The sequence below is a fragment of the Octodon degus genome, unplaced genomic scaffold (assembly GCF_000260255.1).
Source record: "Octodon degus isolate 3935 unplaced genomic scaffold, OctDeg1.0 scaffold00041, whole genome shotgun sequence".
In the NCBI taxonomy this organism is placed as follows: Eukaryota; Metazoa; Chordata; class Mammalia; order Rodentia; family Octodontidae; genus Octodon; species Octodon degus.
The window spans coordinates 17184907-17210210 of record NW_004524617.1 but is presented as its reverse complement, the minus strand read 5'-3'; the positions used below and the strand labels follow the sequence as shown (position 1 = coordinate 17210210).

Genomic DNA, 25304 nt, shown 5'->3' with positions numbered 1-25304 from the left:
TAAATAAAAATAAATAAATAAAAAAAGATAACTGCTTTGTCTTTCAAGTAATAAACTAAGTAGAGTGTTCATCAGCTTTCTGTGAAATCAATCAGATCTTCTAGAATTTCCTATGTGTAAAAGACTAGAAGGATAATAAATAATGGTGGGAAATATACTTAGTTATGATTAAACCATATGTAATTTGCTTTGAAATGACAATAATGAGCAACAAAACTAAAGGAAGAAAAAGAGGTCTATTGAAACATATGAAAATGAACCAGAGCCACTATATGAGTTGGATAGGGAAGAAGAGGTTAGGGGACATCCTTGGGGAAGCCTCTTGGCTTCAGGAAGTTGTTTTTCGTTTAGGTGTTTGGACTATCTCCAAACATGCCATATTCTACTGACTTCACTGTGAGGTTGCTTTGGCTCCTAATAGTTAACTGACATTTGGAGACAGAATGAAGCAAATTTCATTTTGGCAAGCTGAGCAGGAGAGAGGAAGCTGTGAAAGTCATCCCTAGAATTAATTAATTGGTATTTTAAAAAGAAAAAAAGAAATAAAAAGTGAAGTTGGTGATAAAATGGAAGGACATTATTTCTTTCAGTTCCGGGAGGGGGGACATTTGAGTGACTATCCTGCTGCCTTGTGGGCCTTTCTCAGAGGAATCCGGTATATGTCTGTGGAATCTTCCTTATTCAGATGATTAGCTTGAAACTCATCCAAGCAACTTGTTTCTTCTCTTTATTTTGGTGCCTAACTATTTGGCATCTTCCTCATTAGTACTGTCAGAGGGAGATAGAAAAGATGAACATATCAGTCAGGGTTATTAAAAGCATTTGCAAAAAGAATGGTTTACTGAGGTTAAAATGAAAATGTAATGTGAGACAATATTTACATTCTTGTGTCATTTCAAGATGTGCTTTGTTTCTATCCTGCTGTTCATGCCTCTTAAAGTTTTTTAGGTTTGAACTCCATGGATATACCTAGATCCATCATTAATCACTTAAACTTTTTTCTCTACTTGAAGAATCTAGCTTTCATATAGGTTATGTAGCATTCCTATGACCTTTTCAAATTTATGATCTTATAACTATTGGATACTTGCTTTATGTTAGAATTAGCACTTTTAAAAATTTCTTGCATATGCAATACTTGCACACAAATATTATTTCTTGGATAGTAAATTCATTATTGTATGAGTTTTCATTTTCCCAATAATTATAGTACATTTTCTAAGCATTTTTCTTAGAATACTTTACTATCTCCCCCACCTAATATTTTCTGGAATAGTTTAAAAGTCCTGTCAAATTCCTTTAATTTAAAATCTAACCTCACAGTCTTGAAAGGTATGTGGGGAGACATAATCAACCTCTTACAGTTTTTCAGAAGATATGAGTGATTAAAATAAATTTTAAAATATTGAACATGCATCCCAATTGTTCTTTTTACCTACATTTCACAACTACATACAAATACACTTACATTCGCTTAGTGTTTTAGAGTAAATGGTAATGACTAAGGGTACAGCACAGTGGAAGAGCACCATCAGCTTACCATGCATGTGGGTCCACTTTTGATCCCTGGTGCTCAAAAAATAAAAGAATAAATGTTAAACTGTGAATTTTTGACTTTAATATGTATAAGTCAAGTAATATGTTCTAATGATAAAAGTGAATTAACTCTCTTAACTCTTAATAATCCACAAAGGCATAAATCAAAAGCCTAAGGGTTAAGAGTTTGGACTCCAGAATCAGACTGTCAGACTTAAATCCTAGCTTCACTACCTTGAAGAGACTCTAGAGCTTTTCTGTGCTTTAGTTTCTTCATCTCTAGATAGGGATAATGACATTTTCACTACACAACTATTATAAAATAAGGGAAAGAACTCTTTTAAATAATAATTACTGGCTCATGTGGGGAGAAGATTTTGACAATGATAGATGGTGATTATTTTGTACATCCAAACAATGTACAGTATTTCCTTCACTGCCTTTTCTACTGAATTCTCTCATAATGTCTATGTAAAAAACTAGCAAAATACTGTGTCTACACTTTTAAGTGTATTTTAAGGTCACTTATTAATATAATTTATTATTGTTAATCACTGGTGAAAAGATTTTAGCAAGGATCTTGTCCCCGTTAGATTCGTAATAATATCACCATATTTTCCTTCTAATAAATACAAGGAAAAATATTAAATGCAGAAGTATCTTGTATACTGTCACCAGCGCAAAGGAACTAATAATACTTTAGAGATATGACATTCCTAGAATAACTTTAGGAGAAGAAATAACTTCTTAAGAGAAGAAATTGCTACGTATTACCTATCATTTGTTGATGTAAAATGACTTGTTATAATTATTAAAATATTATCAATAAGAAGTAAATGAGGAAATATAACATAGTACAAAATAGTAAGAACACCTTTTTTTGGTGGTACTGGGAATTGAACTCAGGCCCTTGCACTTGCCAGGGAAGCACTTATTCCACTGAGCCATCTCTCTTGCCCCAGGAAGACATTTTATATAAGTGAAATTTTATTGTTCATTTGGCTCCAGTTTCTCTATGGAAACTTGTTTTTATTATAAAATTATACCAAGTGTAGTAGTGTGATGACATAGCAATATTTGAATTTTCTGTGGTAAATATTATTTTGCCACAGAATATAGTATAGATTTTGAGGGACGTGAGATGAGTTCTTTCATCATGGTATTGAATTACTATGCTGTATCTTATAAGTCTTTTAGGCAATTCACTTATCAAGTGAATTGATAAAGTCATTTGATTGAGTATAGACTTCTCTGGATAAACTTTGAAAGCCACAATATTCATATAGTAAGAACATCATTAAGTCATGTATTTATAAACTGAATTTATAATATATTTTAAAATACTTTAATTTCTGCAATTTTTCCTAATGATGTCTTTTTCTTAGGGTATGTATATTAAATCGACTTATGATGGCCTCCATGTAATTACTGGAACAACAGAAAACGTAAGTATTTTAACATTTCAAATTTTGGTGTATATATAATCTCACATGATTGAGGTTAATTTCTAAGAACTAGGACAGATGGGAGTTCTAATGAAAACATATACTGAGTTAATACATACTGGCTTCTTTAGACATTTAGTTATTTGATTTCTTTTGGAATAGCTACTAAAAGTAATTCAGATGTTTTCTGTTTGCAGCCAGAAGTTTATCTTTGTTAAGTATGTTCAGGTTCTTGATAAGTTATTATGACATCTGAAAACAGTATGGTTTCATCTGTCAAATAGTTTAGTTATTTTAAGAAGCTTAACTAATATGAAAAAGAAATGTCAGATAAGTCAGACTTTCTAAATACATTAATTCAGTAGAGAGATGACATGAAGTAACTGAGTTGTTTTCCAGTGAAGTTTCTGAGCCAGCATCATCATCTTCCCTCGGGAGGATGATAAAAGTACAAATTCTTAGGCCCCATCCCAGACCTACTGATCAGAAATTCTTGGGAACCAATCCTGGTTAATGAGATTGTGTTTCAACAGGTGGTTCTGAGGCATGCTACTATTTGAGAACCACTGTAAACAGTGGGTCAGAGCTCACTAAGCCTAGATCCTACAACCAGTTCTGCATCTTACTGGCATTATGATTTTTTAAAAGTCAGTTAACCTCTCTTCATTGCTTCAGTTTCCTCAATTATATATTGAAAATGAATTATCAGCACTCCATACCTCACTCAATTGTTGTGAAAATCAAATAATCTAATAAATGTGAAAGACTATGCTATAGAGAACCATAGCAATGCTATAGAAATAAATATGAAGTAATCATGTTGGGCATTGACATGATTGGTATAATTGAATTGAATAACATTAAAATCATTTCTTCATTTAGGTATTCCAGATTTCCATTCTACTTTCATATAAGCAGGTTCTGAGCTTTGAATTTATTATTTTTTTCTTTTAGACATTCTGACAAATGGCATGTTTATGCTGTGTTCCTTTAAAGAAGACTGAGATGGAATTAGTTAAATCTTGAGTTGTTATTGGTCTCAACATTTCACCAGCATTTTCTTCTTAAAAATTAATATTTTGTTCATGTAATTCACATAGTAATTTTAACCTTTTACTGTTTTTTTCCTCTGCTTCCCTTCATTTCTTGTAGAAGGTGAAATACATACATGTAGATGAATTGTTATCGCAGTTTTATATTGATAGTAAATATGAGATCAAAAATATCAGTTCATTGCATATTGTAAAGTATTTGACAATTTTAAATTTAGTAAGATGCCACCAAGTTATATTCTTGCCACTGATCATTCTCATTTATTTGTATATTCATTTGATCACTCATTTATTCATGTTTCTTTAACAAACCTCTGCTTCATGTCTGCTGTGTTCCAGGCATGATACTAGTTATTCGAAGGATTTTTGAAATAAGCTAACCTGCTGTCCCTCAGCTATGGATAGCAAGTAGGGGTTCATCTGTATAAACAGATAGCACAGTTTGCTTGGATGAAAAAAAGGAAAAAGTAGAAAATGCTTCCAAATGAAATGAGAGAAGAAATCACAGAAATGATGGTTTTGACCTGTATCATGAAGAACTGGTAGGAATGGATCTCTATATTGTCTGGGATCTGTTAAAAAGAAAACAAAAGTTGAGCACTATGCCTTGCTCATATAATTACTCACTAACGTTTAATAAGTGGATAAGTGATCAAAGGAAAAATTGATTCTGTGAGCAGTTCACATATGAATCATATATTAGTTCATCCTGTGATTCTTTTTGCTTTAAATTATTTTACTATTTTTGGTAGCCTCAATTATTTACAATTAAGAACTCTGTGTTAATTCTTTAATTAAAGTTCCTCGCTAGAGTGGGTAAGTTAAATTTTGCTTTGCTATGCCCTAGTTTCATTGTTTTCTTGTACAAAGATCGAGGAGTTTGGGCCAACTGATCTCTAGGCTTCCTTTTAATGAAAGTTTATAATTTATATAACTTACCCCTTTCATTTATCTGCACAAAAGAGTATTTCATTTTCTTTGAGTTTATATATTTACCATCATTTTCTTTTACATCATAACTAAAGTCATTTGCTTGATTTTTTTCTTCCATAATCTCCTTTAAAAAAATCAGCTATGACTCAAACAGCACAGTGACTTGCTATAGTCATAACAATTAAGGGAATGATTTACAGTCTTCTCAGAGTTGTTCCATTGTACTGGTCTGATTTGATAATATGCCCATCAACTAAAGCTGCTATAGGATGTGTTAGTCTCTTAGTTGGGTTCATGTCCTTGCTGAATCTGCCCCCTTAGTAGTATGCTTGTGTTACTACTTCAGTAAATGGAACTCTTGGAATATTTTCCTGTCTTGAAAGTTAGCTTATAGCACATAATTTTATTGTTTTTAAAAAGTTGAAATTAATATTTTAAGATTTCTGTGTTTTCAGCACTATTGGAACTTGGAAATCAGTCAAAATACAGTAAATGGATATCACTTTTTAAAGTATCATATTCTGAGGTATCAAAAATTATCTCCATATCATTGTCCCTCAGGTTTCAATAGATGCTAATGAGTAAAACCATTTATAGTTGGTTTTGATAAACGTGTTTCTGGGAAAAGCGCCTTTTCTATGGATTCAAAATAAAAATGCTATTGTGATATTAAGATACCTAAAAAGTCATATAATCTATAATCAGTCACTAAAGAAACAATATCATTTTAAATTTAAAATTAAAGACCTACACAGATGAACACTATTATAAAATTTCTATGTTACATCTTTAGTCTTTCAAAGTTTTCTTAAATTTTGTAAATATTAAATTATCAAGTTGTTTATCTTTATTTCTGTTGTTAATCTCTTAAGGAAGTAAACAGGTCATGGAATTATCACATCCTTTAGACATGTTGGCTCTGTAGTTAATATCCTCTGATATGTGTACTTCTGTTGTCCAGTGTATTACATTGTAGAAGACATGAGAAACTACATACCCTTATAACTGGACATTCTAAGAGAATGTTATGCAATGAAACTTGGAGCTAATTGCTGTCCATCTTTCAATTTGCTCTTCTAGGTTATTCTGAATTGACGTTTTAATGGTGAAATAAATTAGCAATTTAAGTAGCAGATTGCAAGGTTTTGATGCTGATCATACAGTAGTACTTGAAAATACTGATTTGCTAAAATTAATGTGATTTATATTAAATACAATACTCAAAGTAAAAAAATAATTAAATATATGCCTAGTAGATCCTAGCAGGATTTTCTGAGTAAAATTTTCAAAGGTTAATACCAATTATTTTTTCCTTAATGTTCTTGAAAACTTATTTTATTACAACCTAAGTATTATATTGCATTTCTGTTTTATATTATTAGCTACACAAATAGTGCAAACAGTACATTAAGTACCAGTAACCATTTCTGTTACTTTAATTCCATAATGATTACTTGCATACTTTTTTTTTGTTTATGGTGCAGGTGATCAAACCCAGGGCTTCTCACGTGCTCAGTGAACAATCAGTGATGCACATCCCTAGCCCTATAATTAATTTTTAAACTCTAAGATGATAAACGTTTGTAGTGTTTCCAAAGAGAAGAAATAACTGATAAACTTAAGGGATTTTTTTATCATTTCTTTCATGTTAAATTCAGTCACCTGCAGATCGGTGCAAGAAAATCCATGCTGGCGATGAAGTGATTCAAGTTAATCATCAGACTGTGGTATGTATAATTACCTTAAGAGTCAATGGGAGGAACTAATTTAAAGATTTTCTAAAGCTTTGAAAGAATTCCAATGAAATTAGATGCATATTTGTATTCAAACTAATTAAAATGCCTGTTTAACAATGACTGAATAACTATTATTCTTAACTTGGTAGAATGTAAGGCATGCTTTTAAGAAAAAAGGCGGAAATATCGGTGGTGATTGAAGTTAGATATATGTTTCTATATGGACAGGTACCAGAGTAACAGCATACATTTCACAAGCTGGCATAACAGTTTTGGAAAAGAAATTAAGGTGATGTTATGTACAAATTCAATCTTTTCTGGTATAATATTTAGAAGTTTTATTTTTTTATAAATTATTGAATTATAGCTATGTTTTGTACCTATGCATTTATTTGTGTACTTTAACTTTGATTTGTTCAATAAGGAGTGTCAGGTTTTTGCTGTTTATTTAAAGTTTAGATTTTTGTTTAAAAAAATGAATCTTCAATATCTTAATTGGTTCTTTGCTTTACAAAAGGGAACTACAGTTTTAGTTTTAAAACTGTTGTACTTATCTAAATAATTTCATAAATTTTTCTTATGCTATGAAGCTCACAAATCCATTAACAAGCCATGAATGATAATGGCATTCTGTGACTATGGTAAATTTTCCAATGCTATTTTTATTCATCTTAGATGCTGAAAATAAACATTATATGATCTTCATTTTTGACTTGCTTTGCCAAAATAAAGGGTATTGTCCTTTAAAATGCAGATAGATGTAATGTTCTTCCAGTAAAAAAAAAGTAGAGTTTTTAATAAAAGCTTCTGGTTTTTATTAACCATATTAAGAGTATGAACTCTTCAACGTGAGTATTTCCTGTTACACCATTTAACTAAATTTGCTTTTCTGTCCTAGTGATAGAAGACACTTTGTGAAAGACTTTTTCCCAATGATATTTTAGAAAGGTTCTTAGGTACTGATAAATATAACCATGAAGTTTCTTCAGTAAATTTGTTGTCTAACTGAAGTAACATTTGTTGAAATTTTAAAAAATTGAATACATTGCTATATGGCACTGAATAAAACAGTTATCGGTGTGCAGCTTTTTCACCCTGCAACAGTTCTGGTGACTTTCTGTTCTGAATACGTGCTGCTTGTCATGACACGCCAGTTGCTGTCATGCTGTCTCTCGGGTAGAAAATAGTTTAAAAAGGAAGGGGAGGTGGGGTGAATGAAGGCAGGAGACAGGAAAAGGAGTGTTGCAGGACTGTCCTGCAACAATGTTGTATATAGTTAGATTTCTGGACTTATGTATAAACATATATAATTCTTTTTTCCTATTTTTAAAACATATTTTAATTTTTTAAATTTTTTGTCATATTCTGTAGGGACTTAAAGTTTAACATATCAATACTTTATGAAAAATACCTGTTCCATGTTATGCCTAAGGTGTTTGACATTCAACAGTCTAGGTTGTATGGCAATAACAATAAGCTTTTCTTCTGGAGGGTTAACAACCTAAGTTTACAGACCAAAAATTAGAGAAAAAGGAGGGCCGCAAGGAAAGCCAACATTTTGGCCCTAGCCTTCCAAGGTCAATTAAGACTCAAGACATAGGAGAACTTGAACTGTAACATCATGTAACTCGGTAGTGTCCCAAATCTTCTGATCAAGGAGATTAAGGGGCCAAAGAGGAAGGTGATCGATGATGTAGAGTGTGCCTAAGGAGAGTCACATGGAGAGGAAACATTCTCTCAGGCTTTCACAGAGAGCACATTGGCCAAGCAATGGCCGTGACTCATCCACATCGCTGACACTGACAAAGGTTCTACAAACTGAGGTACAGGGTCTCTGGATAAAGCCTGAAGGGATTTGACCTTATCAGATACAAAAGCTACAATTTTTGTTACATAGGTCTTGCTTTATCTTGGTCTTAACCATCCAGCAGAAAAGCATAAAAAAGAAGTACAAGAAATAAAGCCATATTGTTATCTTGAGCTGTAGGGGACTCAGGTCAACAACTTCTGACATTACCAGTCAAGTGGAAGACCCAATACTATTATGGACTACTGGACTATTTTGGAATATTTTGCTGAGTTCACACACTATTAGATTTGTTCTAATAGTGTTTGTAAATGGGATAAAACTAAACAAAAAAGAGGATATAGATGAATGTCCATTTTGTATCTGTGTATTCAAAATGGTTAGGATAGATACATAGCTACATTCTCTTAACTCAAAGAATAGAGGGATTTGTTCTAATAGTGTTTGTAAATGGGATATCATTTCTTCATCTTGTACAACAAATAACCACTAGGAAGGCAGTATGCAATGTGTTAATCATTGGAACTGTCATACCAATTTGATTTGAAACTGTCTCATTGATATTTATTTCTCAATAAATTTATGGAAAAAAAGAAAGTATACAAAGTGTTTACCCAGAAGAAAGTTTTTTTATACCATAAGATGAGAATTTGGGAAAGTGGGATAAAGTAACTACATTGGTAGATACACAAGTTTTTCATCTTCTGATGTTCATAATGGCTCCATTTGTGCAGTTAGAACTTAACGAATATGACTTCTGTTGAATAGTCTCTTTATAAATTTCTGCCTCATCAATTCTAAGAGGTTAGCAATCAGTGTATAATGAAAAATAAAACTGCTTAAATGATACTCTTTCGGCAAAAAATTCTGTTTATCAAATGAATATGAAAGTTTTTTAAAGTCTATAAATGAATTAATGAAATCTATATGGGTCGATGACATATAAATACTGTAAGAATGTGAAAATATGTCTTTTCTTCACAGAAATCTTAGAAACTGAAAACTACACAAAATGCTAGTTGGGAGACTGGGTTCCAATTTTTATTCTGAAATTACTGTATGTTTTGGCTTTAAGTGATTTAAGTGAACTGTATGAAAATCAGCATTGTTTTTTATTATAATAACCACAGTTGACACTATGTTCTTAACAGTGTGATGAACATTATATAAAGTATTTTACATAGTTTATTTACTTCTTATAACAATCCTATGGAGAAGGCAGATTTTCTTGGTCAAGTTTGTACAACTAGCTATACTCATCTGCTAGAACCCCAAAGAAGCTCACAAGGTCCTTTGAAAGATTAGGGGGCCTAGTGGAAGAGTAGAAAAAAGGAAGACAGAAGTTACATAACTGGAGTAGTGAACAAGCTGAACTGAAATTAGCAGTAGGGTGGAAATTTAACTTTACTGCCATTTCTTCACTGGCCTTTTTGTCCTCAGATAAATAAAATATATGAACAGTTATCACTAATGCTAGCACACACTGGGAACTCATTAACAATTAGCTTTTCCACCTGTGCTCTTCCCTTTTGTCTGCTGCAACAGTTGAACCATTTGGAATCCTGTTTCTTGACAGACAGCTACTAGGGCCAATAAGGTGGTTTTGGATTATTATGGAACAAGAAAATATGTTGAACTTCATGAAATGATCCTTGCTTAATAATGTGATTGTTTGTCAGATTTTTTTTGTGTGTTGAAGTGAGAGGCATATTTATGCAGGAATTATACATTGTGTGTAATGTAATGCTCTCTACCCTCTTTTTTCTTACTTTTTCCTTTGTGGTGCTCTGTACATTGCTTTTAATTTTGTACTAGACAAAATATAGAGGTAGTGAAGTGGAAATTCTGTTTTTGCTACTATTATAGGACTGGTAGGTAGATAAATAAATTGAAGCAAGTATAAATTACTTAACAGTCTGCGATTATCCCTTCTATCTCTCCATTCAGGACAATGGACATTAGGGGTTGATTGTGATATTTCCTAAACATTTGAAAAATATAGTATCCTCTATTTCATTAATTAATTCACCAGAATAGTGAGGTAATGTTAGTTTTGTTCTTTACCAATTGTGACTCAACAGTGAAAAACAATGTTAAACCTTACTGTTTTTTTGATGATAAGAGTCAAGTCAGTTATTTTTCTACAATTCAAAATTTTCCTATTACAGGTAATTATCTACAATATAAAATCTGATACTTTTTAGATACATAAAAAGCAATTTGAAAATTTTTTGTTGAAAATCTAAGATAGTTCAGTGAATCACAGATGAATTAAAACACCATCTTTTTTAATTACTCATGTGATATATACTGAAGATTTACAATTACATGTATTTTTACTTTGCTCTTTTAAAATTCTTATTTGAAATGAAACTGAAAGTTACATGTCCTTTTTTGTGTTACTATATTATTTATTATAAGAGGCTTTAAGTTTTCAAAGCAACATACTTCTGTGGCTGACAAGCTGTGGCTGCCAGGTAGAAAGAAGAAAAAAAAAATCATGAACATCCAACCAAAGCAGACTGAGTCTTATTGCATGTCTTCCCTGCCACTGAAGATTCAACTCCTCAAAGGCTACTGGAATCTCCTAAGATTTTTTCTACTTCATCTACCACTACATCCTTCTCCCTGGGAGATACCTCGGCATAGTTTGAACCAGCAACTCTGCCATTATGATGCATGTTGAATACATTTTTTAGCTGATGAGACCATTTATAGTTATTAAAATACATCTTGGCATATTCCTAATAAATCTGTTCAATTTCATAATAATACTGTTTTGGTGTGTAAGTGTTCTGAAGGTTTAGAATCCATACCAAAAAAATTTTCTTCTTAGGAATATCATTTGAAAAGTGGCATATATGATTGGTGAATCCAGCATTTTGAGTTTTATTTGTACTAATATTAAAATATGTTCATTGTTATTTTTGAATGTCTTTTGAACCTGATGTCTATTTTACCAAGAGAAGATTCAGTAGGTATGGTTATAAAGGCTACTGGATTGTCAACCCAGTTAAGTAATCAAGAAGATACTAACAAAAATAGGATGTTGAACATTTATTAGTGACAGATTATGCTAGTAGTTTTTGTTGTCTTCAAAATACTAAGCATTGGGACTGGTGAGATGGCTCAGTGGTCTAAAGCACCTACTTAGAACAAGCTTAGCAAAGCACAGGGACCGCAGTTCAATCGCCCAGCACCACATGCCAGCCAGCCCTGCCCCCAGTGGGCTAAGCTGGCCACACACACACACACACACACACACACACAAATAAATAATACTAAGCATTACTTAGCCAGCCTTGAAAGTGATGCCAAAGAGGGTAGGTGGAAGAGAAGAAAATGAAAGACTGTTGAGTTACTTATAAATTAATGCTAACTTCATTTCTAGGTCTCTCTCCCTTATTTTTTCTGGCTCTAGCCTTTTATTTCTGACTCCACCCTCGCCTTTTTGTTCTTTCAACCCCAGAACTACAGGAGAGTATTATTCCAAGGGGAAACCAACATAATCACAATGATTCAGAGTGTAGCTACCCACTAAAGTTTATTCCTCTCTCTAACCCTTCAACCCCTTGCCTAGATTTCAGCAGGAATGAGTGGCACATTGAGTGGAATCAATATCATGACATTGTTTTAACATCAGATTTATTCCCTTTCTTCTAATTTGCTAAATATTATCTTTTTCAGTTTTTCATCCTATTCCATTTCCTTTACCATTCTCATGTCTTCCTACTTGGTTATTTCTCCTCCCTTCTTTTTGTTCTACAGTTTTCTTTATTCTTTCCTATTCTGTTTCTTTTCTCAAAGTAAATGTATTTATCATATACCTCTTTACACCCAAAATACTGAAAAATGATAACAAGCATGGCACTGTTTCTGGTATATTCCTCATATAATTTCTGTAAACACAAGATGTTACTGGACTACAGAGACGATGTTAATATGGTGTTTATGTATTGTTTAATTAATGTTTCTTATAATACCATAAAACAGCGATATTAGAATTATAAGTAAGATTCTAAAACAGAATATGTAAATTTTTTTCTGGGAGGGAAAAATTATGAGGAGGTATTTATTCATAATTATGGAGAACAATTCATCATTGGTTTCATTTACTCATTCTATTTCAGATTCATCTTACATAGTACATAGTGTATGAGATGATCATAGCTTATTTTCCTTTGGATATTTTGGCTTTGATGAAATTGCATGGAGACTTTTGAAGTTCCCCAGACTGACAGAAATCATATTTTTTTCACCTAACTTATCTAACATCTATTCTATTTTATAATTTTCTGTTATCAAACTAAAACTCATTATCTTACTACATCCTGATATAAAAGAGATGATTATGTGATTCCCTTAATACTTCCTGTTAACCAATTAATTTTCTTTCAAGATTTGTACATTTTGATTTATTTCTTATTTACACCAGGAAAAGTGTAATTGTTTTTTAAAGTGGTTCTCTAACTTATATGTGATGATTTTGTTTGTATATAATCATTGATTTCCTGAAAGTCTTACCTAATCCAGGTTATTAAATTAAATATTTAGTTCACTTATAAATTAGTATCAATAACCTCAAATCTTTTCCCACTCTTTAAAAAAAAGTCAAGAATCTGCCTTTCACAATTACCTAATCCACTTTCTCTCCATAATAAGGTTGGACAATTAGTAGGTAGCATTGAACTATCTGTTAGAATTATTTTCAGGAAAGGAAAACACTATTGAAAATATATAATAGAAAATTAAGGAGAAAATGACATTAAACTTAGATTCTTTTTAGATTATTTAGCCTTTAGATTCAAGTATAAATTTCATTCACTAAATTAAAATTTTGATTAGCATAACAGCTGAAAAGGCACGTAATGTAAACTCAGTACTTTTACATTTTCTCTAACACTATCTCTATATTTTATCACCTTTATACGGGGCAATAAAGGATTTTTAATTGAGGTAAATGGCATATATAGAGAATTCGCTGTCCATTTAGAGCTGACATTGAGTTACCTTTTCTATCTGAGTTGCAGGGATTCTGATGAAGGAATTTCTAAAACTAACTTCTATAGTGCACGTGTGTGCAGGCATTATGAAAGTTTCTACATTAAACCTTTTATTAATAAAGATTTGAAATGTGTATTTACTGTATGCATATGCAGATAAGCATGCTTTCTTTTTGTATTTTGAATAAATATACATATGTATTACAATATGTACAAATATTTTAAAATAAGCATACTTTTGTTAAGTGTCCGCTGATAAGTGGAATTGTAAAGCTTATTGATATCACAATTTGCAAATTTTAATTATGTTACTTCATAAAAACTAAGGTTCAGGTTTCTTTTAATTACTTTCATTGTGTTCCTACATTAAATTTAAACATGAATCTTTCATAAGTATGGATGTTTTTTCAGAATTCTCTAAATGAGATTTTCAAATTTTAAAACAAGGCTTTTTTTCATTTCTTAGCTTTGGTGAATTTTTCTTTTTTGTTTTAAAATATATATATTGCCCATATCTTTACAAAAAGTACAAATGAACTACAAGAAGGAATGGGTGAAAGTTAATAACTTCCAATATATACAGGAATAAAGTATTTTAAATTTTAACTCATAGAAATATGTTGATACAAATTTAGTTTCAAATGGGCTGGTGAGATGGCTCAGTGGTCTAAAGCACCTACTTAGAACAAGCTTAGCAAAGCACAGGGACCACGGTTCAATCCCCCAGCACCACATGCCAGCCAGCCCCGCCCCCTGGTGGGCTGAGCTGGCCACACACACAAATAAATAAATAAATAGAAAAAGCTTTAAAAAAAAAAAAACAAATTTAGTTTCAAAACTCTGTTATTAGGTGCCAGGGAGATGGCTCAGTAGAATAAGTGCTTGCCTTGCAAGCACAAGGGCCTCAGTTCAATCCCCGGTTCCACCAAAAAAAACCCCAAAAAACCTCTGTTATTGTGAATCCTTTGAAATATGCTACTGCTCTTTTGTGAAATGAATTTCTGTAATATGAGCAGAATAAGAGGCCACAAATTCACTTTTCACTATGATGTCTTCTTCCTCTTACTTCCCCAGAATTTTATGTCTTGAGAAATAAAATGACATCATGAGTGATGATGAAATGAAAATAAAATTGACTTTTAGTTTTCTGTAGCATATATCTCTGAAAACTTTGTAGCCTCCAAAGCAATTTTTTTGGCTCAGATATCATAACATCACCAAATGTCATAGTGAATTAGGAGAAGAAAAAGACAGCTTTTTGTTCAGAACACTGACCTCCATCCATGGCCTTGGGATTAGTTTAGCACAAGAAGCGGAGACAGCAGCAATACAGGTGGTGCATTATTATAAGTGGTAGATTATAGAAGACAGTGCAAGAATGGCACATGGAACATCAACCTTCAGCAAGAACCATGTGGGTGATCTGTAAAACTTAAAAGAAAAAAAAGATCTATGTATGTGATTACTGTGTTCTTCGTTCCATGAACTTACTCATTATCTTGATTATGGCTTACGAGATTACAGAGGAGAAAAAGTATCTGCTTGTGCTCCTCGAGTTGTCTCTTTCTCTTAAAACACTTTATACATCCTTGGCAGGGAGAAATCATGTTCTCTGCTAGTGCTTTCTCTTCAGATATTATGCACACCTACGTACATGCGAACTCAATATACAGATGAATGAAAATCACATGAAAATATTAAGTGCTAAATCAAATACATTTAAGTTCAAATTGTGATCAACTCAACATGGTACAAGATATGCAGTAAAATTAAGCCAAATAACAAATGCTTTTCTAAAAAAGATAGCGAATTTTTTTATCCTGTTTCACTCGACCAATGCCTTTAGAGTAAAGGAATATGTGAGATGAAGAGAGGCTTAGTGAAGGGGATTTCCCCTGTTGAAAATATCCTTAATTTCCATATTCCTTCTTTTGAAATATTTGTTGCTATTATCTTATTGTAAGAGTATTTTTCTAATTATACTTGTAAAATATTAATGCTATGGTTTTATTTGAAGTGGATAAACTTGAGGACTTTTGTGAATGTGTAAATTACTTCTTTAAATTACTCTACATTAAGATTTGAACTCACTTATATGCCACGTTTAATGCTAACCTTCGCAGCACATGTCCTGAGAACTGAATGTGTGCTTTTAGAATATACATCTGAACAAAAAGATATTTTTTGCTGTTCAGTGAATTAATGACTGAAAGAGCAAAATTAAAATATTCCAAAATGTACTAAAGTTTTATATTTTAAGAATTTTTTCATATTTTATGAAATGAATTTAAGTGAAGGTGAATCTTATAGATTAATATTCAGCATTTAATTCTAGGATCTTTTGAAGACAGCGCATGTCAGAATTCATTAATTCTGAAATGCTTATATTTGTGTAGTATTTCTCCTAAAGAGCTCTTTTCGCTAAAGTAGAATATAACCATTTTTGTAACGTGTTTATTGATATTTCAATAACTTTAATAATGCAAAGAAGCAGAACATTACAATAAATCACTCAGCACCAAAATATTTGGCAAAAAAACCAGAGTATTTTTTAACCATAATGGGATGAGTTGTGTATTCGTTCATGTTCCTTTGATACTTTTCCAAAGAGCATAGGATATCTGGGTATAGCATGATGCATATTACCAAACATATCGGTATGTCTCAAGCCTCTTTGACATTTCCTTTGTGAACAGGTATTAATTTATACACTACAACCACAGAGTAAGAGCTTGTATACATGCAGGAACTTGTGTAAATATTTATAATGAATCTATCTGTTTCTTGTGATGGATAATGACTTTAAAACTTTAAGCAGTTCCCTATTTTTCTACCAGGGAGCCTAAAGGTGCTGTTATGTAACTCCAAATATAGCCATGTAAAAAGGTGAAGGTCTAGGTTGATGGATTTGAATTCTTATCTTTATATTTACTTGTAACTTTGGCTACTTGGGATCAGACTAGACATATGTTTTCATAATATCAAACAAATAATTTACTAGGTATTGTTTGGAAAAAAAAAAAAAGAAAAGCCAAGCAAGTTGTAAAGGGATCAGAGGCAGCTTCTTCCCTCTGTGTGTCCAGAGGAAAGGGAACCTCTTATCTCTTCACCATCTAATCTAAAGCTTCTTGTGCACCTAACTAAGGCAACCAGTTATCCAGGATCCACCCACTTATGTTGTCCTTCATCCAGGAAAACGTGCTGTCTTCTTCTGCCTGATTAAATGCTCCGTCCACAAAAATGTAAAACCTCTGACCTTTTAACAATTGTGTTAGTTTAGTAAACTTGGGAAAATTTATCCATGATATATATAATGTATAATGTATATTGGGGATTACAATATATATAAATTGCTAAGTGATAATTTTAATCATTGCTTGAAGACACTGACTTTTGCTACTTCGTCTACTGAGAAAATATAATACTATGATTCAGCATGTGAAAAAATCATTCATAATAACTCATGTTATCTGGAAAATGCATATAGTGGTTTTTAGAAGGTTTGTTATAGCTTGTGAAATTCCATGTAAATGTGCTACTCTGTTAAAGTACTGGTAAAGGGAAACATATATTTGCAACCACTGCAAAATTCTTTATAAAAAAGTCTTCTTTTAAGGTATTTATATAATATGGAAGGTAAAGGTATAATCCTTTTAGGACAAATAGAGACTATCCACTATACTATTCTTGTCATAATCACATTACAATGTCTTTAGGTTGCGAGTATTCAACATAGAGATACTAATCTTTTTCATATGTCCATTTGTGAGGAAACAATGTATTGGTGATTTGTTGATGAATAATATATCATAGCTTCAGTATGAAGCATATTACATTATGTTTCATGGTAGGTCATTTAACCTTTTATATACCAAAATTTAAGTATATTACATTCAGAGAAAATTGTAATACTGCATCTAGTTTTTTACACCAAAACTAATCCTTTGGTATTTAAAAGGCACTTTATTCTGTTTGTAACATTTAGTTCTCATGTGCCATATTATCTCACTAATCAGGTCATGAATATATTCTGAATACATTTTGTAAGACATTTATGCATTGGAGGGTCTATAGAGAAACGATACTCAGTTTTTTCCCCATCAAACCAATTTTGTTACGATAGGTAGACAGGAGAGAGTGGGGGAAAATGTTTAGCCATGGACAACAAAAACCACTCAAGAGATACATAGGTTGTGAGATTAACATGAATAAAATATTATTGTAGTTGTAATAAATGGCTGAGCCTTTATGGATATGTAAGGTATTACAGGTGAAAGAAAAATATTCAACCAGGAGAGAGAGATAATAGCAGAGACAAACACAGTGTTTGAAGGGAACCTATATTCAACAAATAACTTTTACCCAGTTTAAAAGCAATTTTTAATTGTCTGACCTCTGTTTCTTCCTCCTACTTGATTCCTTTGTCCTGTCTTACACACATGCACAACTACTGAAAATTGTTCATACTGCTATTTGTCTCACAGCTTTCTTTTCCCCTTCCACTTCCACATCTTCAGTGGTCCAAATCCTAAGGAATTCATCTTAGACTTGTTGGAAAACTTCCTGAACCCTCAAGGATGGGATGGGTTACTTGACCTTTTGGGGGTCCCCATTGCACCTTGTATTCACTCTATAGATGCACTTCTGTCATTGTTTTCTAAAGGCTTATTCACGTGCTCATCTCTCCCCCTGCTCACTATGTTTCTAACTGAGGCACTGATCATGCGACATTCACCATGGTACCAGATAAGACAAATGGTAAATACGTACTTATTTCTTGTGTCCAGTCTTAGAAACATATTACACACCTTCAATGCTTTATACATAGCTAGTCACTGCCTTTTTCTATTGGAAAGTTATTTAAGGGTTTTGAAAGTAAGAAGAATTTTTGCACATAGCAGTATTTTGTAACTTCAGAAGACCAGAAGCAGAAAGCTGCGTTAAAATTCTAAGTTTAGGAATTAGATACCCCTGGTAGAACTAAGAAGTGTTAATTAGTAAGACTTATTCCTTAGGACATATACATGGCTTAAAAGGCAAGAAACAGTCGTAAGTGACTCCAAACTTCAAACATAAGATGACTATGTGGAATTTTTTCCTTGTGAATGAAAGTAAGGAGATAACGAGTTTGATTTTTAAAATGCTGGTTAATTCCAGGTGTAGCGGGGTGGTGCACACTTGTAATTGCAGTTTCTTGGGAAGCTGAGGCAGGAGGATCACAATTGGAGGCTATGCTAAGCAACTTATGGAGACATTTCAAAATTTTAAAATGGAAAGGGCTTGAAATGTCCTTCAATCAGAGGGCATTTATCTAGCATGCATCAAGCCCTGAGTTTAATTGCCAGTATCAGAGAAATGTCTCTTTCATATGAGCTGCCAGTGGATATGTGAATGAGAATACTATGCTGTAGGATTGATATTTGCAGGTAAATTGTGACTGCCACACAGTGTCTTTGTGAGCTTAGTCAGGAAAGTAGTCTCTTTCTGATGCACTTTCTTCAAGTGCAAATTTGGTTTAATAATTTGTCTCATTGATTATTCGAACAATGAAAATGTAGGTTGACTTTAATATAAGTAGTCCAGCATAGTGAATTGTTGATGCTTGATTACCATTATGTTAGCATCAGTGAACTAAACAGTTGGGAATATGTGACCGCAATTGTTTCTAGGAAGTAGAGATGGTTTGATTTTGTCATCATATGCGGGAAATTGTGAAGTCTTGAAAGAAAAAAGATCATTGTAAAATGACAACATAAAATATGACAAATGTGGCTAACACTTAGCCTAGAGTGGTGGTGGCGAGCCTATGGCAATGTGTGCTGCAGCAGGCTGTTCTCACTGAAAACTCTGAAAGGTTCATCATCATTGGGCTAGAGGAAACATCTACATTCACTGTTCATGAGGAAGAAGAGATCATACAGGACACATAGGCAGGGATGTAGCTGCACCACATTCTTTTACTCAAGCTAATCTGTTACTATCTGTTTGCTTGTGCTTACCCACTCTGTATGCTAGAGTTGCAGTATGTTGTTGAGTTTGGAAGTTATATAACCATTTGTCCTGGACAAATATCCAATTTTTTTGGATATCTTGATTAAAATGTTTATTTTCATATATCTTCATAACATTATATCTCTATAAATTTTGTGTCTTATTTGGTTCTTTCCCATAGTAGGATAATTGTAATCTTATGTTAGTAGCCCAATATCTCCTTCAACTTTCCCTCAAAGGTCCTCAGGGCCAGAAAGGTAGCTCAGTGGACTAAGCGCCTACTTTGGCAAGCTCAGGGACCAGGGTTCAATCTTCAGTCCTGCATGCCACACCAGCCCTGCCCCCAGGGTGGTCTGAGTCAGCAACCAAGTCTGGGTCTGCTTGAGCATGCCTGTAATCCCAACGCTGGGGAGGCTGAAGATAGGAGGATCATTACGAGTCTGAGCTGTGTAGTGAGATCCTGTACCAAATACATACATAGAAAAAAATAGCTCCTCCTCTCTCCTACTACATAATGGAAAGATTACAATAATTTTTTGTATTAACTGCAAAACTTTACATAATTTCTAATTCAAGTATATCATACTTAATATTTTAAAACTAAACCCAGAAATTTAAATGAGAAAGTATGAAAATTAATATTGAAAACTGATTGTTACATACTTACACTTGATATATTTTGACTTGTGTGAAGTATTCCATGTAGCTCCTGGCATGGGGGCTTCCAGCCTTCTTGATGTTGCAGCATAGTACATAGCCCTTTTATTTTATCACCGCTTACTCGTGTTCCCCCACACTCTTTTCATCTATAAGAGTACGAATGACAAAGGGTGATGAATTAACTTTAAGAATTCATTACACATCATTGTATGGCTGAAATTATGGTATTGTATCACAGAACCAGAAGCAGGAATCATTTTTCCTGGAGCTCTAGAAGACTACATGCTATTTGCCAATAAAATGAAAACAACTATTAAGAATTACATTAAGTAGAGAATATAGACAATAATTTGGAAATGATCCAAATTAAGTTTTAAAAAGGACAAGGAAACAAAGGACTATTCAAATAAGAAAACCATGAGGCCTTGTTATTGTTCATGTATATACAGAACACAAGTAGGACAGGGGTAGCTAAAACCTACATATGTTACTAGGTTGTGAATTACTTGGCAGGCTTTATTACCATTTAGTAATTTCTTAGTGAAACTGGGTTACTGTTTAAATGAAGTATCTATTGAAATCATTCACTGAATGAAAGTCAGAAGGTAATGTAGTTCTAAACTTATTGATAACACGCAATTAATAAGTTTGAATTCCTTTTTAGCTAACTATCTAAAACATGTACAGGGGGCCGGGAAAATAGCTCAGTGGAATAAGTGCTTGCCTGACGAGCACAAGGTCATGAGTTTGATTCCTGGCACCACCAAAAATAATACATGTACAGAGAATAATTAATTTTCTCAAAACCACCTTTTAGTGTTTTAGATCAGGCTTTCTTCCTAAATCTGTTGCAGAAAATTCGTATTTATTACACATGGGCCTGACTAGTTGATTCATAACATTTATGATATTCTAATTGAAATATCATTATTCATAAACTACACTCATGAAGTTTGTTTTTCTTGTTTATAAAAGCAACTCATGCTTATTGCCAGTAGTTCAGAAAATGAAAGTGAAAGAACATAATATATATTGTAGTCTGGGTCGTCCTCTATTCTAAGCATTATTATGGGTGGTATACAACATTTTAATTCTTGACAGAGAGAGAGAGAGAGAGGGAGAGAGATCTTTGTTCCATACAGTTATTTTTGTATCCCTGACTAGGGGACATTTACATAATGTATAACTTTTAGTTGTCTTAAAACTGTGACATACATTGCACAATTATTTTTGTGTTTGTCTAGATATTTCTTCATGGCACAGGAAGTAGAATTTTGGAGTTAGAGATATTTACCACAGGGAAAAAAATCCTATTTTAAAAATATCACTCCAAAAAGATGTCAAAAGTGCCAAAGAACGAGATGAATCAAATTACACTATTTCATAGGAAACACCTTCAGACCTTAAAAACCTTTACTGTCACAACAATATATTAGAGAATAAAATGAAAAGAAATTGATGTGCAATTTACTGTTGAGACTAGATATGCTGGAAGAACTATGGCTTTTACTTTGGAATCGCTTTACAGTGTGTGTGTATGTGTGCGTGTGTGTGTGTGTGTGTGTGTGTGTGTGTGTGTGTGTACTGAGATATGTGTGTGTATATATAGAGAGTGAAAGAAAAACAGGAAAAGTTTATTGATGCTTTCATCATTGCTTTAGTATAGTTAGAATTATTTCAATCAAGTAATAAAATAGCCATCATTAAATTGTTAATAAACTCTGAATAAACAACACTTATTTTGCAGGACTAGGGATTGATCCCCAGGCCTTTGCACCTTCCCAACCTTTTTTATTGTTTATCTTGAGTCACCGTCTTGTTGGGTCCCTAAGCTGCCCATGCTTGGCTCGGTCTTCTGATGCTCTTGGCTTAACCTCCCATGGTTGTGTGTTTAGAGGTGTACGCCACCATGCCCAGTGCAACAACAAACTCCCTCTGCTTGACTGAAAATTTGCTCTCATTTTTTTAATCATACAAAATAAACACTTGGATTTGAACTTCATTTACTTTGGCTTTTAGCTTGAAGAAATGATTGTAAGAACATGAGATTTAATAGAATGTACATTTAGGACACATTATTCACTTGCATTATATAGGGAACATTTGACCAGCTCCATTACAATAGGTGGTCTTATTAACTACTTTTTTAAAAAACTAGCACCATCTTATTAAGATTAACCAGGTATTATAATGATGATTTTAATTCATATTCCAAATCTCCAAGATGTGCAGCGTCACAAAAATCTTGCTGCTCTTTTCTCCTGACTCCTCTTCATCATCACACACTTCATCTATATTTGAGGTTATAAAATGCTTACTAATTGTCCCCAAATATGTATGCTGTTGTACTACAGTAACTGCATTCCAGCTTACTTCTTGTTAGTCTCTAGGAGTCTTAGCTTCTTTTGGAGGAAGTTTATTCTCTCCATCTTGAGTAGTGTTTTCCAGGCAAAAACATGGCAAACAGCATATAATAGGCATCCATTCTCTTAACATTTTGTTCTGCAGAATAAGCTAGGTCACTATTTAGACTACTTTCTAGGTCCTGTTTTCAGTCTGGGATAAATTTTGACCCGCTGTACTTGTTTAAGACAATCTGGAAATTATAGTCTATTGGAGTTGAGATAAAATGTTCTTCTACATTCTAAATGTGAAGCGTATTTTTTAAAACACAATCATTGGAATAATAGGTACATCAATGTGTTTCCTTAAAGCAGAGTTGTAGGATTTCATCTACCTAATGCTGCATCACTAGTCCACTTAAAAAGAAAACTAACAAAAATTATATCGTGTTCAAAAATTTTAAAGGATGATTGATGAAGTAATTTAACATGAGTAACCATTGAGTCATATTTCAAAACATTTCTCAAGAAATTAATTATACAATATATTTTGAGCTAATATTCAAATAGAATGGCTTCACCAAATTTATCACATTATATGTTTTAAGGGATGGAGTATATTTTCAATAGCTGTTGCCTTGCAATGGCATTACCTTGTCATTTTTTATTCTATCTTTCTAGCATGGAAAAGGTTTATCTTAGTGATCCTTTTATACTTGCATCAGAGTGTTGCCTTTGGTATGTCAGTACCAGCAATTGGTAGTACAATGTGAGTGTAATTTAGCCACTTGTAACCATGTATCTCTCAAAGATAGTGATGAGAAAGCATGTGGTGTAGTGTATAGACTCAGAATATTGCCAAATCTTTATTTCCTGGCATGAGGATTTTTCCATTGTACTTGTGAACAGAGCTTGGACCTAGATCTGGCAGCCGAGCATCATCAGTGGTGATATAACCTCTTTATATTCTAAATTACTCCAGTGGCAGGATATCATTTCATTCTCTGATTTAACGTGGTAAATGTCCATTATATTGTCTCTCTGATTACATGGACTCTTATGCAATGACATGGTTAATCAGTTCAAAGATAATTTCTTTCTTGAGTATATATCTCCTGAAATTGATAGGATGATACACCAATTATGTGATTTTTTTACTAATCTTATTATAAATGGGGAAAACATTAAATCTTTGAATACTGTACCTCAATTTTATTGTAATGATTTTGCTGGTTACCAGGTGGGGTGGCAGTTGAAAAATTTGGTGAATGCACTACGAGAGGACCCGAGTGGTGTTATCTTAACTTTGAAAAAGCGACCTCAGAGCATGCTTACCTCAGCACCAGCTTTACTGAAAAATATGAGATGGAAGCCCCTTGCTCTGCAGGTAATGAAGCTTAATCATAAGTCATACACCATCATTTTAGCCATAGATTATCTCAGTAATGCTTCTTTATTGTGCCTCATCTCAGCAGCATATGGATTAATCTTGTATGCTTTTGAAAATTTGTTTGTGAAATGATCTCTTCACAGCTTATCCTAGTAGACTTAATTGTGATGAATCTGAGAGTAAAACCCAAACATTAAAACCTGCCTTCATTTGACAACATGTGAAGCATAATTACAAAAAGTTAAAAGTCATTTCAATCTAAAATATGGAGGAAAAGGAAAGTAACAGGTTTCATTTTGTATACAATTTTGAATATTATAAGTACATATACATATGGAAGAAACTACATGATAGTTCATAGAATTCATTTAAATCAGGTTATAAGATAGTAATTTATAAACATTGGAAAATTAAATTTTAAAATAGGAATTAAAATCTATCCAGTAACGTCCCCTAACTGATCATTTTTTACTTTCCATGCTGTAGAGTGGCAAAAAAATTGTTTTTCTCAAATATTTGCATATTTCTTCAGCATGAAATATCAAGATATTATTTTGGATGATGACAAATTATATTCATTAAGGGTTATCTAGAATGTTAAAAATATTCTGACTGGAAAAAAGCGGAGAAGTAATGTATCTTCATTTTGTTTAGGATATAATCTTCAAGGATATTGTAATTTTTTCCTTCACGAAACATGTATTTTTAGACTAAGAAACCATAACCTTTCCTTAGAAGTGAAAATTTAAAAACTTAAATTGCCTATCAAATTTAGAACACTGCTCATCATTTAGAGCAAAAAGTAGTATATATAAAAGTGCTTTGTTGTCACTAATATGTAAATTGTTACTAAGCTCTATATTAATGTCTTTAATTGTTCATGGACAACTTTTCCTAATAAGTAATTTCTCTGTTACATATAAATGGCCTTATGGATTATGATGATTTTTCATGTTTAAAACTTAACTACTTATTGACCTCAAAGTTTCCATTTTACTTAAATTATATTACAAGATATAAAATCCAGCAGCATGAAGATCTTTAAATTTTTAATGTGACTTATTTTTCAAATGAACAAGTGTAATCTGTATTAATACATTCAAATGCATCTCACTTACATTATATGTTTGTTATCAAAGATAGCTAATGGTCATTGAAGTTCAAGGGTCAATATTTGCCTTATTCACCCATAGATTTGCAGATCAGACTTTCATGTCATGTAATTTGTTTTCTTACTGCATTATAAATGTACTTTTTGTTCTACTCTGGAATTTTCTATTTACATGTCTTCCTTGTCAAAATCAGAAGGGATATGAGCCCTGACAAAGAGGCACATACTTTCAGGCCACTGAGTGTTCTATATATGTGTAATTCAATTAACAACTCTTCTCTAGCCCCTTAGAAAGGCA

The 25304-nt window shown here is 32.6% G+C and overlaps 1 protein-coding gene across 4 annotated transcripts in view; it reads left to right on the top strand.

The window, feature by feature from the left end:
- The window catches only part of Cnksr2 (connector enhancer of kinase suppressor of Ras 2), a 314719-nt gene that overhangs the window by 161945 nt on the left and 127470 nt on the right, over window positions 1-25304 (top strand). For 2 of the 4 annotated variants that reach the window (XM_004631400.2, XM_004631399.2), the window contains exons 7-9: window positions 2922-2981; window positions 6625-6693; window positions 23746-23892. In XM_004631400.2, the coding sequence (XP_004631457.1) occupies window positions 2922-2981; window positions 6625-6693; window positions 23746-23892 (276 nt within the window). The remainder of the gene's footprint in view (window positions 1-2921; window positions 2982-6624; window positions 6694-23745; window positions 23893-25304) is intronic. The other 2 variants (XM_023715390.1, XM_023715389.1) reach the window with 1 other exon arrangement.